Raw genomic sequence first — 12,336 nt, 5'->3', positions numbered from 1 at the left:
CCCCCTATAACACTGTTGATTATTCCGTTTTATATGAATTCCATGTTGTATAAGTCACTTAGATTTTACAAATGCGTGTGCCGGGCTGTGAACGGCTCACCTATTTGTAAAATCTAAGTGACTTTAAACACAATAAAAACAGCACTATGTAGTTGGATACGACAGACATTACATTTTCTAATTGCATAGCTTTTGCACATAATTTTCTTGATGGATGATGCGATGAAATATAAATAATTTAGAAAAATTCTGTTCTTCCACTTTTTGTTTGAATAAGGAAATGACTTCCTTATTTTTTCCTGTCATTGCTGCCACAACACTTCAGGAAATAATATTCAATTTAAACTAGACGAATTACATCGAAAAATATTTATTTATAATTTCTTGTAAACATCTCGCGGGCCGGATAAAAAGTTTTCGCGGGCCGGGGGTTGCCCACCGTTGTTCTATACTATATATACAGTATAAAATACTTAGTTTAAATCATCATGAAATTTTTGAAGAAGTACACAAATTCCATGGAGCAACTGAGTGAAGCTGCCAGTATGTATATAAACACAACTTAACCTGAAGTTTTTCATTGATATTCAGAAGGTGTTACAAATAGTAGTATAGACCTGTGTGTGTGTAAAACATTCAGATGAAATGATCAGGATTACAATTGGCTGCAGTTTGAACTTTAGTAGTCAACCCGTTCCACTAACCTCTGGAAATTGCTAGTTTTGAAGTTGCAAAGTTTGGTCTTGATCCTGTCATCCAAAGTCTTTATGGATCCTGGTTCCTAAGCAATTTGATAAACGTTTGGAATGTTGGCTTTACAGGAGATGTATTGAATTCCATAGGGCTGCATTTATATATTTTGCGAGAGGAGAGAGATAAATAGGAGGGGTGGGAAAACCAAATAAATCAAGGTCACACACCTACAGAAGTACTCTCCTTGTTTTTTCTCTAGTTGTGTTCAAAAATGGGAAGGAAAAGTCAATTAATTTTACAATGAAATGAAGTTAAAGAAAAATAAATGAAACTATTCTATTAACATCTTTCTCTTATTTTTTTAAGCTTCTTGTGCCATTTTCTTTGCATTCAACAGATTGCCTGCATGCTCCATCATTGCCATTTTATTGATGTTGTTGTGCTGAAGTGAGGCTGTTGAACTCTATACTGTGCATGCACCAACTCAGGAGAGGATATATGAGAAAGATCAACAGGTTGAAATTTCAAGGATGAGAAAGATTTGCATTACACATGAGAACTCCATTTTCCACTTCTGCATAAACAGCATCGCAAGTGCGAACTTTGATTCCAAAAGTTTTCTTTTGCTTGTTTTTTGTTTTCTCTCGTCTCCATAAATACAACTTGATAGTCTAACTTGGCAGTGTCCATCTCAAGATAGTATTTCTTCAGAAAAGGGACCTTCTAAATGTGTTTGTTGCCATACACGTATTTGGTGATGGAGAGTCATGATGGAAATAATGAAGGCCTATGAAGAAATGTCCTATTACCTGTGATTGCTAGCCAAACCAAAGCTTTGGCAAAAACTTCAAGTGTTGTTTGAATTTGACGTTATCCACATCTAGCCTTTCTTTGCTGAAATAGTAATTGTCATCAACACATTTACTTTCATCAGAAGTGAAATAGTATTTATTGTCCATAACCACATTAAGATTGTTAGACAACTTTCAGACTCTGTCATGTAGCTTCCGCAAAAGGGTTTTTGAATAGAATTCAACTATTGAAAATAGAACAGTTTATTTGGGAAAAAAATCAGGCAATATACTCATACGTGTTAATACGTTTATGGTGCTTTTTCTTAAAGAAATATTCAACATACTTGTTCATAATAAAAGAAAAAAGACAAAAGGCCCTGTTCTAACTCTGTGCCCCATACAAACTCTCAATGGTCCCATCTAAAACAATTATGGTACTACTACAAAAATTGGAAGTACATAAGCAAAGTCAAACATCCAAAACCAGCACAAATTACTCTCACATAATTGTTTAAGACAATTATGTGACTATGCAATGAATTTGTAATATACTGTTATGATGATTTTTCACAGTCATTGAAGACATTATTTGTAAAAGATATTCACTAATGTATTAAATCATTTGAATCTAAAACTATAAAACATTGTCACACACTATTGCTTATTTACTTGGAATTATTCCTTTTGTGTTTATACATATCTATTCTATTCTATACTATATATACAGTATAAAATACTTAGTTTAAATCATCATGAAATTTTTGAAGAAGTACACAAATTCCATGGAGCAACTGAGTGAAGCTGCCAGTATGTATATAAACACAACTTAACCTGAAGTTTTTCATTGATATTCAGAAGGTGTTACAAATAGTAGTATAGACCTGTGTGTGTGTAAAACATTCAGATGAAATGATCAGGATTACAATTGGCTGCAGTTTGAACTTTAGTAGTCAACCCGTTCCACTAACCTCTGGAAATTGCTAGTTTTGAAGTTGCAAAGTTTGGTCTTGATCCTGTCATCCAAAGTCTTTATGGATCCTGGTTCCTAAGCAATTTGATAAACGTTTGGAATGTTGGCTTTACAGGAGATGTATTGAATTCCATAGGGCTGCATTTATATATTTTGCGAGAGGAGAGAGATAAATAGGAGGGGTGGGAAAACCAAATAAATCAAGGTCACACACCTACAGAAGTACTCTCCTTGTTTTTTCTCTAGTTGTGTTCAAAAATGGGAAGGAAAAGTCAATTAATTTTACAATGAAATGAAGTTAAAGAAAAATAAATGAAACTATTCTATTAACATCTTTCTCTTATTTTTTTAAGCTTCTTGTGCCATTTTCTTTGCATTCAACAGATTGCCTGCATGCTCCATCATTGCCATTTTATTGATGTTGTTGTGCTGAAGTGAGGCTGTTGAACTCTATACTGTGCATGCACCAACTCAGGAGAGGATATATGAGAAAGATCAACAGGTTGAAATTTCAAGGATGAGAAAGATTTGCATTACACATGAGAACTCCATTTTCCACTTCTGCATAAACAGCATCGCAAGTGCGAACTTTGATTCCAAAAGTTTTCTTTTGCTTGTTTTTTGTTTTCTCTCGTCTCCATAAATACAACTTGATAGTCTAACTTGGCAGTGTCCATCTCAAGATAGTATTTCTTCAGAAAAGGGACCTTCTAAATGTGTTTGTTGCCATACACGTATTTGGTGATGGAGAGTCATGATGGAAATAATGAAGGCCTATGAAGAAATGTCCTATTACCTGTGATTGCTAGCCAAACCAAAGCTTTGGCAAAAACTTCAAGTGTTGTTTGAATTTGACGTTATCCACATCTAGCCTTTCTTTGCTGAAATAGTAATTGTCATCAACACATTTACTTTCATCAGAAGTGAAATAGTATTTATTGTCCATAACCACATTAAGATTGTTAGACAACTTTCAGACTCTGTCATGTAGCTTCCGCAAAAGGGTTTTTGAATAGAATTCAACTATTGAAAATAGAACAGTTTATTTGGGAAAAAAATCAGGCAATATACTCATACGTGTTAATACGTTTATGGTACTGAGTTTAATGGAGTTTGAGAATGTATTGGATTAGATAATAGATATCATCATTCTAAAATATACTAGGAAGAACACAGTAGTGTAAAAGATGATAGTCATCTTTAAAGTACTATGTTTTAACTAGTATGTTTATTATTACTTTTATGATTAGAGTTGAAATTAGTTGTTTAAATCTGTTCAACTTATTTTCATTAAATTATACTTTATATGTTTTAAAAAATTACATAAGCATATTGTATTGATACTGTTATTAATATTTTATTAAAGCAGTGATAATCAAATACATACGATACAACTAAATTAAAAAATAAAATCCTCTAAGATTTATATGTACTATACATATTTGTATTATTAATTTTCTAAAAAAAAATTACAGTTAAAAAAACTTGCATAGAAATTTAGATATCTAGCTGAGAAACTTTTATTGATAAAATGAAATTACTTACATCTTATATAATTATTTCTTTGTATTATTTTAATTTTTTACATATTGTGAAGTTCTTGCTAGATATAAACTGATGGCAAACACATTTGGCAAAGAAAGGATTTGAATTGTTTATTTAAAAGTATAATTGCATTATTGTTATTATTATTATGTTGCAAATGTGATGCTCAGCTGATACTGGTGTCAAGTGCTATGCCAGACTAAAGTCAAGACATACTAACTAGTGTTATTGGTATTTGTGTCAACATCTAGAAACTTCCTAACAATGTGACGTGTTCAATATTGCAGCTTTCTATAGTGCCATGTTTATGTTTTTATTAAGGCTTACTAGTTTCTAGACTTTTGTATGTGGTATAACACCGGTATAAAAGAGGACAATAGGTATAATAAATACCTTATCCATCCTCCTCATTTGTCTTATTTCATGAGCAAGTGGAGTGTACTTATTGATTTTTTTCAGTATGTGCATTTTTAATGTTATGAGTGTTTGGATGAGAAATGACATGATTGGCCACCTAATTTGACACTTGGAATGGATGAATGCTTTATTGGAAGGAAAAATAGGGAGCAAAAAGGGACGTGGAAGACCCAGAATAGAATATCTCGATGAGTTATTACAGAAAAGGTCTTACCATCAGATAAAACAGCTAGCTAAGTGAAGAGAGAAGCTGTAATACTGCACACATCCATGTTTGCCCACCAACCGTTGAGGAGAGGGAGAGAGAGAGAGAGAGAGTGTGTGTGTGTGTGTGTTTTTTTGGAACAGAGATGTCTATTATATAAGTGATCTTATTGTATTTATCAATGAGAGTGATGTCAGATCTATTTTGATGAATTGTTTTATCTGTGATTATGGCTCTGTCATAGTATATTTTGTGTGTTATTTTCTAATACTACCTATGGAGTATTTGTAGTATGGTACCTGGATGTTTAATAATCTGTTTGTGTGCAAGCTCTTGGTGTATTATATTTGCTATTTGATTATGCCTATGTAAATAGTCTGTGTTAAAAGCTTGCAATTAGAAGTTACATGTTATATTGTTTCTGGCAGAATGTGGCATTTTCTGCATGAGTCATTTGTGAATATTGTATCTTTCAGGATGTATTATCTGTAGTTTTTAGTATTTATGATTTGATATTGAATGGCAACCATAAACCTCTGTCTCTCCAAACAGACAACCCTAGTTAGCCATCAGTTTGATGCAATTTTGTCAACATAGTTCTGAGCTAGGTTGTAGGCATACCTGCCAGAAGTGCCTTTTAGGCCCATGACTTCTTAGTGTCTATGTTATTTACATATTGAGATATGTCCAGGTACTCAGAGTATAAGTTTAAAGGTGTGTGGTTACTGTCTGCTAGAGTTATAGCTTGATGTTTCTTGTTTTTTGTGGGAAAACTCCGTGGGAAAGTTTGATATCGTCCGTGTACATTCTCATAAAGAAAGTGGTCGTGACCTTACTAATATAGTTAACTTGCACTACAAACAAATTCTGTGCAGGTTAACTATATTAGTAAGGCCACGGCCACTTTCTTTATGAGAAAGAGTTAGTCTTTCTACAGACTATTTTGGGTGATATTGTTTATGCTTAGTAAGTGTTGTTCTTATTTTCCTTTGGAGTTTCTTTGCTTGAGATCTGTGCATGTCCAGTGTATAACTCCAAAAGAATATGAGTACTGGGGTGGCATATGTGTTTATTGCTTTAATTGTATATTTTGCATATAGGTGTGTTCTTAGTACTGCATGTAATCTGTTCTGGTATTTGAGTGTTAATCTTTGTTTTATCTGTGCATGTTTTGTAAGTTTGGTCTGTTGGAATCCTAAATATTTGTAAAACTTGCCCTCTTCCATGGGTTTGGTAATATCTCCACTTCTGAATATAAAGTCTTGTTTCTTCAGAACTCATTTTTCAATGTGTAGTGTTTTGCATTTGTCTAGACCAAATTCCATTTGTATATCATTTGCATATGTGTGTGTGTGTAGTTTGTAAGAGATGACGAAGCTGTGTGGATACATACAGTAAAGTTTGATATCGTCCATATACATAAGGTGTGATAATGTGAATAGTGTTGTTTTATTGTGTCTGATATTGTAGCCATATAGTGATTTGTTCAATGTATTAAATAAAGGATTAAGCTCAAGGCAGAACCAAAGAGGACTCAAGAAACTTCTTTGAAAAATGCCTCATTTGATTTGTTTTTATGTGAGTGTTTTTGAGGTTAATATGTAATGTTGTTCTCCAGTGGAGCATGGTAGAACCAAGGAAACCAATGAATTTTGCAGATTGAAGTGTGTGCAGCAGCCAAATGTGTGGAACACTGACAAATGCTTATCAGTAATCAATGTATGCCATGTGTGTGTTTCTGTGTTATTTATGAACTTGCTGTAAGATAACAGTGTCAATGAGTAGTTGTTCTTTGCAACCTTTGTGATTTCTATGGCAGCTTTTTTGTTGTTCTGTAATAATGTGTTTTCATCAATATTATTGTATATTTTGTTTGCAATGCAAGATGTAAGAATCTTGTAAAGTGTTGGAAGACATGTAATTGTTCTATGCTGTGCAGGGTGTTTAATGTTGTTGTTTTTAGGTTTTATGTAGGTGATGTTTTGCATGAGAAAATTTGGCATGTATTGTGGATTATTGATGTGAGTTAAATGTTTAGCTAGTTCCTGGTGCAGTGATGTGAATTTTTTGTGCCAGAAATTGTGAATGTTGTCTACACCAGATGTTGTGTGCTTTCTGCATTGTGCAACAGATGTCTTATGTATTTATTTAAACACAATGCATACTAGGTGTGTCCTGCATGTCTTTGCCCTCCTCTTTGATTCAGTCTTCTTCAGCATTGTGCTCATCATCAGTAGACCAAATAGAAGACCAATAACTTGTGAGTTATTCTTCAGTTGGCATGCCATTGTGTTCAGAATCAGTAGTGGATTTAGTATTAATTTGCCTGTAGAAGAGTGTTTTTTATTGTGAATAATTTATTTTATTATTAATAATTCATACAGAGCAAATTTTATAACATTTGAGTTGCTGTGCTTTGGTTGTAAGTTTGTTTCAGTGTGTCAATGTATTCTGTGATGTGGACATTATGATGTTCATGCTTTGTGTGTTTTAATTTTCTTGAAAAATTTTTAGTTGTTTCATTAATTTACATATTGTTTTGTTATTAGTATATTGTCAGCCTACCTAACTGCTATGTAATATTGCTAATTTGTGTTTCTATTCTTGTTTGTCAGGTATGTTTCTGTAGTGTGTTTTGATTTGTATGCTTCTGTCTGTGGATGCAGTTTTAGTCCATGGTAGGTCACAACTGTGACTGCACCTGCATAGACTAGTGTATGAATGTCTGACAGTGTAGAAATAGAATGAGTGCAATCTAGTAATATGTAAGTAGTAGAGTTTTCCCTACTAGTTTAGAAGTGTTGATTTTGGGAATGCATGGCTGTTGTCCAGGGTAAGTGCCTATAAATTTTGTGAGTGCTTCCTGGAAAAGAGAGAGAGAGTATGAATTAAACCTGAATCTATTTCAGGCAGTGGAGAAGTGTTGATATTGTCAGCTTCAGTGATAATAGTGGTGTTAGGAACAGCATTGTCAATTAATGTATCTTGATGAGCCTGAAGGATTATGTGATTGTTGTTGATGTTGGGAGTATTTGTTTGTTGATGTAATTGTTCTGCAATTTGTTGTTTGATATGTTTTAGTATTGTTTGTGGTATTAGGTTTTTATATATAATTGTTCTTTTTTGATCAACAATCTTTTGTACAGTGGCAGTGAGATGTGGATATTGTTGTGAGAACAAGTGATGTAATTATTGTCTGTGTGGGGGTATTGTCTGTTTTGAGTTTTGTGGTTGATAGTAAGTATGGATGATAAACTTATTCATTTCTAATATCCATTTCATCCATATTTACTTGCCTTAGTGGTCTGTGGCTGGATTGCCTCAATAACCTCAAGGTTTGATAGGTTTCTCACAACTGGTGGGGGCATTGCAGTAGCCATACTTTGACCAGTGCTGCTTTTACCATTGGTGGCCAAGGGAGACTGATGTATTTTTCAAATGTGAGCCTTTGCCTAACTCATAAACACAAACCTTGTTAACCTGGGCAATGTCCGAGGCAGTGTTGCATTTGGATCATGTTATTACCATTGTTAGATCTTCACAGATGTGGGTTTTGTCACTCTTGGTTTCATTTCTCCTCACTGGCATGAGTGACCCTACCAGGAGCAGATGCTCCAGCCAGCTATCTCTGTGGTTCATCAGAATTACTGAGCTCTCTCACCATAACAAGGTGATGACTGATGAGAGAGTTATTATTATTATTATTATTATTATTGTTGTTGTTGTTGTTTTAAATTTCTTTTCAGTATAAACATATTTTTGTTTATTGTTTTTAATATTTTTCTAATTTTATATATATTTTTAGCCATATACATCAGAAGGATTTGAGCAGGATTCCCCACGCTATTCCACATCCAAAACAGGCCTTTATGGTGATACATATTTCATGGGTAAATCATTTTGTTATTAATTTGAAATTTAGTTCTTTCCATTCTAATGTAATCAATTTTTTACAGTAGATAGAACAACCTTTCAAACTAGCACAGATATTTAGAATTTCTAATACTTTCAAACTTAAAAGATCATCATTAGAATATACACAATAAATTTCAAAAAATCAAACAAAAATTGTATTTAAATGCATATTTTTCTATAAAGTTTAAAAAATGTTTACAAATAAAAATAAACTGTTTTTCATATACAGAAATACAAGTATCTTAAAATATATTTTAAATATAAATCCCCATTAGACTTTCTTTCATTCAGGATTACAATTCAAAACTTTTCTGTATACGAAAAATATGTAGTTTATTTTTATTTGTAAGAATTTTTAAAATTTTATGAAACAATATGTATGTTTTGTTAAGATTTGAGCAAAAATTTTTTAAAATTTGTTGTGTATTAAAGATGATTTTTTAAAGCCAAAAGTACTATAAACTATAAATATCTATGCTGGTTTAAAAGGTGGTTCTATCTACTGTAAAATAATTTAACCAGTTAAGAATTTTTCTTTGTAATTATTATTTTTAATTAAATGTCAAGTTAAAATTTTAATATTTTATGTTAGTTGGATTTTTTACTGTATTTATATTGACTAATTCCATTATTAAATTTTTGTCATAACCATTCAAATTTTATTTTTGATGAAAAAAGTTTCATATTATTGTTAACCATTCACAACAAATTTTAATAAGTAGTTCTTGTTATTGAAAGAATTACTATTCTGAAACCAATCAGAAAGAATATTTTTTTATTTAAAAGTTTGTTTTTTTTCCTTTTTGATATTAGTTTTATATCATAATTTTATAAAGAAAATTGATGTATAATAACATCAATAAATGACAAAATTAATAATGATTATCTTAGTGGATAAAGTTGGTGATGTCTATTAAAAATTATTTAATTTTTATATAGAAAATAACAAATAGAAAAATGCATTCTGTATATGTATAAAACATACTTTATTATAAATATTAAAAATGTATAATAGCTACTCAGGCCATTAGTTTAATTTCTGATTTTTTTCTAGTTTATATTATAGATTATGAAATTTCTTTCTATATAAAAGTATTGATCTATTCTTGCTGTATTAATAATTAATAAATCATATTATTAAATGATATATTTAATAAAATTAAGTTTTAAATTTTGAATAATGTACAGGAAATACAGAATAGTACTGTTTCTATTAAACACATTGAAGACAGAACTAAAAACACAGATGTATAGGCCAGTTACTGTTATGCCTTATGATGATTAGATGAGATCTTGTCATATAAAATTCAATGTCCTTATCAATTCATTAGTTTGGTTGATTCTAAATTGAATAACCAGTCAACAAAATGAAGACGGTCTTCAACTTATGGCGCTGAAGTATATTTATTGAGTCAACATAGCTTTTTTCACTGACATGTTCTATCATCAACATTTGAACTAATTCAAAGCAATGTAAACTTTTCAAAAGTCAACTTAAAAGTCAATGTAAACTTTTCAAAAGTCAAAGAATTAATAGACCTGGAATAACTGCAAATTATTTTGTAAAAATTTAAAGAATGTAAAAATGTAAAGAAGTGTATTTGTTAAATTTTCACAAGTATCTGCCAGAAAAGAATTTGAGAACTCTTAAGGAAATTTGTACAAGAAAATATTTTCTATTTTTGTTTCTACTTATCTTTGTGATTAAACCTTTTCACAAATAAAATATATAAAATCAAAATACTGAACATTCTTCTGTGTAAGAAAAATCTAAAGATGATTTTAATATTGAATGCCACAAAATTTATTTCTAATTTTGATGACATTTCAAAAAATAGTTGCAGATATCACATTGATTTATGTCCATTTTTTTTCAGAAATAAAAATAAAATTTAATATTAATCTTTGACTGTACCTTTTGTACCTAGGTTCCAGGCTTGCTTTTTACAGTTCACAGCCGTTCTTAGAAAAAGGTTAGAAACTTCTGAACAAGACATCAAATTTTATTTATTGAAAAAATATGTTTCTTTTATGCTTTTTACAGTTCCCATATTTGATTATTAAATTATAGGTAATAGGGAATTTTTTTGATAAATCACTCGAAAATGCAACTAGCCTTATATTTTTGCAACACTGTTATTTTTGATTTTTTAATAAAAATTTATATATTTGTTTTTATTTTTAATTGGAAATAGAATAAGTAATTCTTTTACATCTACATTTATTCCTGTCACTGATTTTTTTGTTTAAGTGTAGTAAAAATTTATTATTCCAGAATATTATGGTGGTCTTATATGTTTGCAACACACCTTACTAAAGCAGTGTTGACCTCTTTAACAGTTCTGAAATGTTACCCTTTTATGTGTGTCTCATTCTCAGGAAGAGGAAGAAACCACTGGGTGCTAAGTTGAAGGTAGGAAGGGTCATGTGACACTATTATGCTATGCTTTGCAAGTTGTTTTCTCACAAGAAGCAACCAATGTATCAGGTTATTGGCATGTATCTAGTCTTTTGCTATCATCTTTCCATTTACTTCTGATAGAATTCTTCTGATACATTATACAGAGAAGCAAAACATCTCCTTATGCTTTTACTTAGTGACAGTTGCACCATTGGAAATGAATTTGAAATGTATAATTCCTTTCCAATTGAAGAAAATCTCCAATGTCATTCTGCTTTTTTAACAGTTCTGTTCTCCAATCAAAATATATGTTACTAAATATCACTTTTGGTAGCTGTTATTATGATCTATGTATATATGTCTCTTTAATCCAACATTAAGTTTGGTAGACTTATCATTACTGCTTTCAGCTTAGACACTTCTTTTATTGTTTCCACATATGCATTTTGGACTTATATAAATGTTAAGTCCCTCTTCAGTGCAATACTACAAATTATTAAAACACACAATTAGTAACATGACAAAATTCCTCGCGAGTAGGTCATATTTACTGACATAAAACTATCATACTTAAAAATTGTCACACTTATACGTTACCTATGGTTCTGTCTTTTAAAACCATGGTGTATAACAGGTAACATTGGAAAGATTTTATAATACAGTCATTAAAAACACTACAAATACATTTTCCAACATTAATATGGAAAACTTAATATATTAATAATTTTATAATTTTATACTTTATAACATCATATATCTTAATAAAATAACAATATAACACGATACTCACTTTTAACATGTGCTCATAAAATCTTATATAAGTACAACTTTTAAAGAATGTGTATTTTCTACAATATAACGTTGCAGTAACTGCAATTATAATCGTTTTACAGATTAATTACATTTAGCATAGTAATAATAAAAACATTTTTTAAGAGAATACATCCACAATTTTACAATATACGGTAGAGCATCGATTATCCGACTCAATTGGGGACATGGGTTGGTCGGATAATTGAAAACTATGAAAAAATCCATTACTAGTGTAGTATATTATTATATCCCATGTAATTAGTATATTAGTATGTCACTATTAACCTACTTTGCATTGAATTTTCCTCCATGTTAAGCCAATCAAATTTTTTTAAAATAATAATCGTCGCTATTGTATCATTAAAAATTAGAAAATTAAATCTCGTTTAAATACTGGCTCCCTTTCATGGTCGATCCAGTGTTGCCAGCTAAAACACGTAAAAATAATATTAAAGTAGCCAAGACATAGCCAAATATTGTAGCGCCACATCACTAGCGGACATTTGAAATTGCCGACTAGAACGCGGTCGGTTAACCGAAGTGATGGTTAATCGGGGGTCGGATAATCGATGCTCTACTGTAT

At 31.0% G+C, this 12,336-nt stretch overlaps 1 protein-coding gene across 1 annotated transcript in view; it reads left to right on the top strand.

Annotated features, from left to right (window-relative positions):
- The window catches only part of LOC111613818 (transcription factor 4-like), a 254,159-nt gene that overhangs the window by 89,321 nt on the left and 152,502 nt on the right, over positions 1–12,336 (top strand). Inside the window, exon 5 of the mRNA XM_023355168.1 lies at positions 8,430–8,514. Within this exon, the coding sequence (XP_023210936.1) occupies positions 8,430–8,514 (85 nt within the window). The remainder of the gene's footprint in view (positions 1–8,429; positions 8,515–12,336) is intronic.

Source organism: Centruroides sculpturatus, unplaced genomic scaffold, assembly GCF_000671375.1.
Source record: "Centruroides sculpturatus isolate CEXI.00-Female unplaced genomic scaffold, Cexi_2.0 scaffold572, whole genome shotgun sequence".
NCBI lineage: Eukaryota > Metazoa > Arthropoda > Arachnida > Scorpiones > Buthidae > Centruroides > Centruroides sculpturatus.
This window is presented reverse-complemented; position numbering and strand designations above follow the sequence as displayed.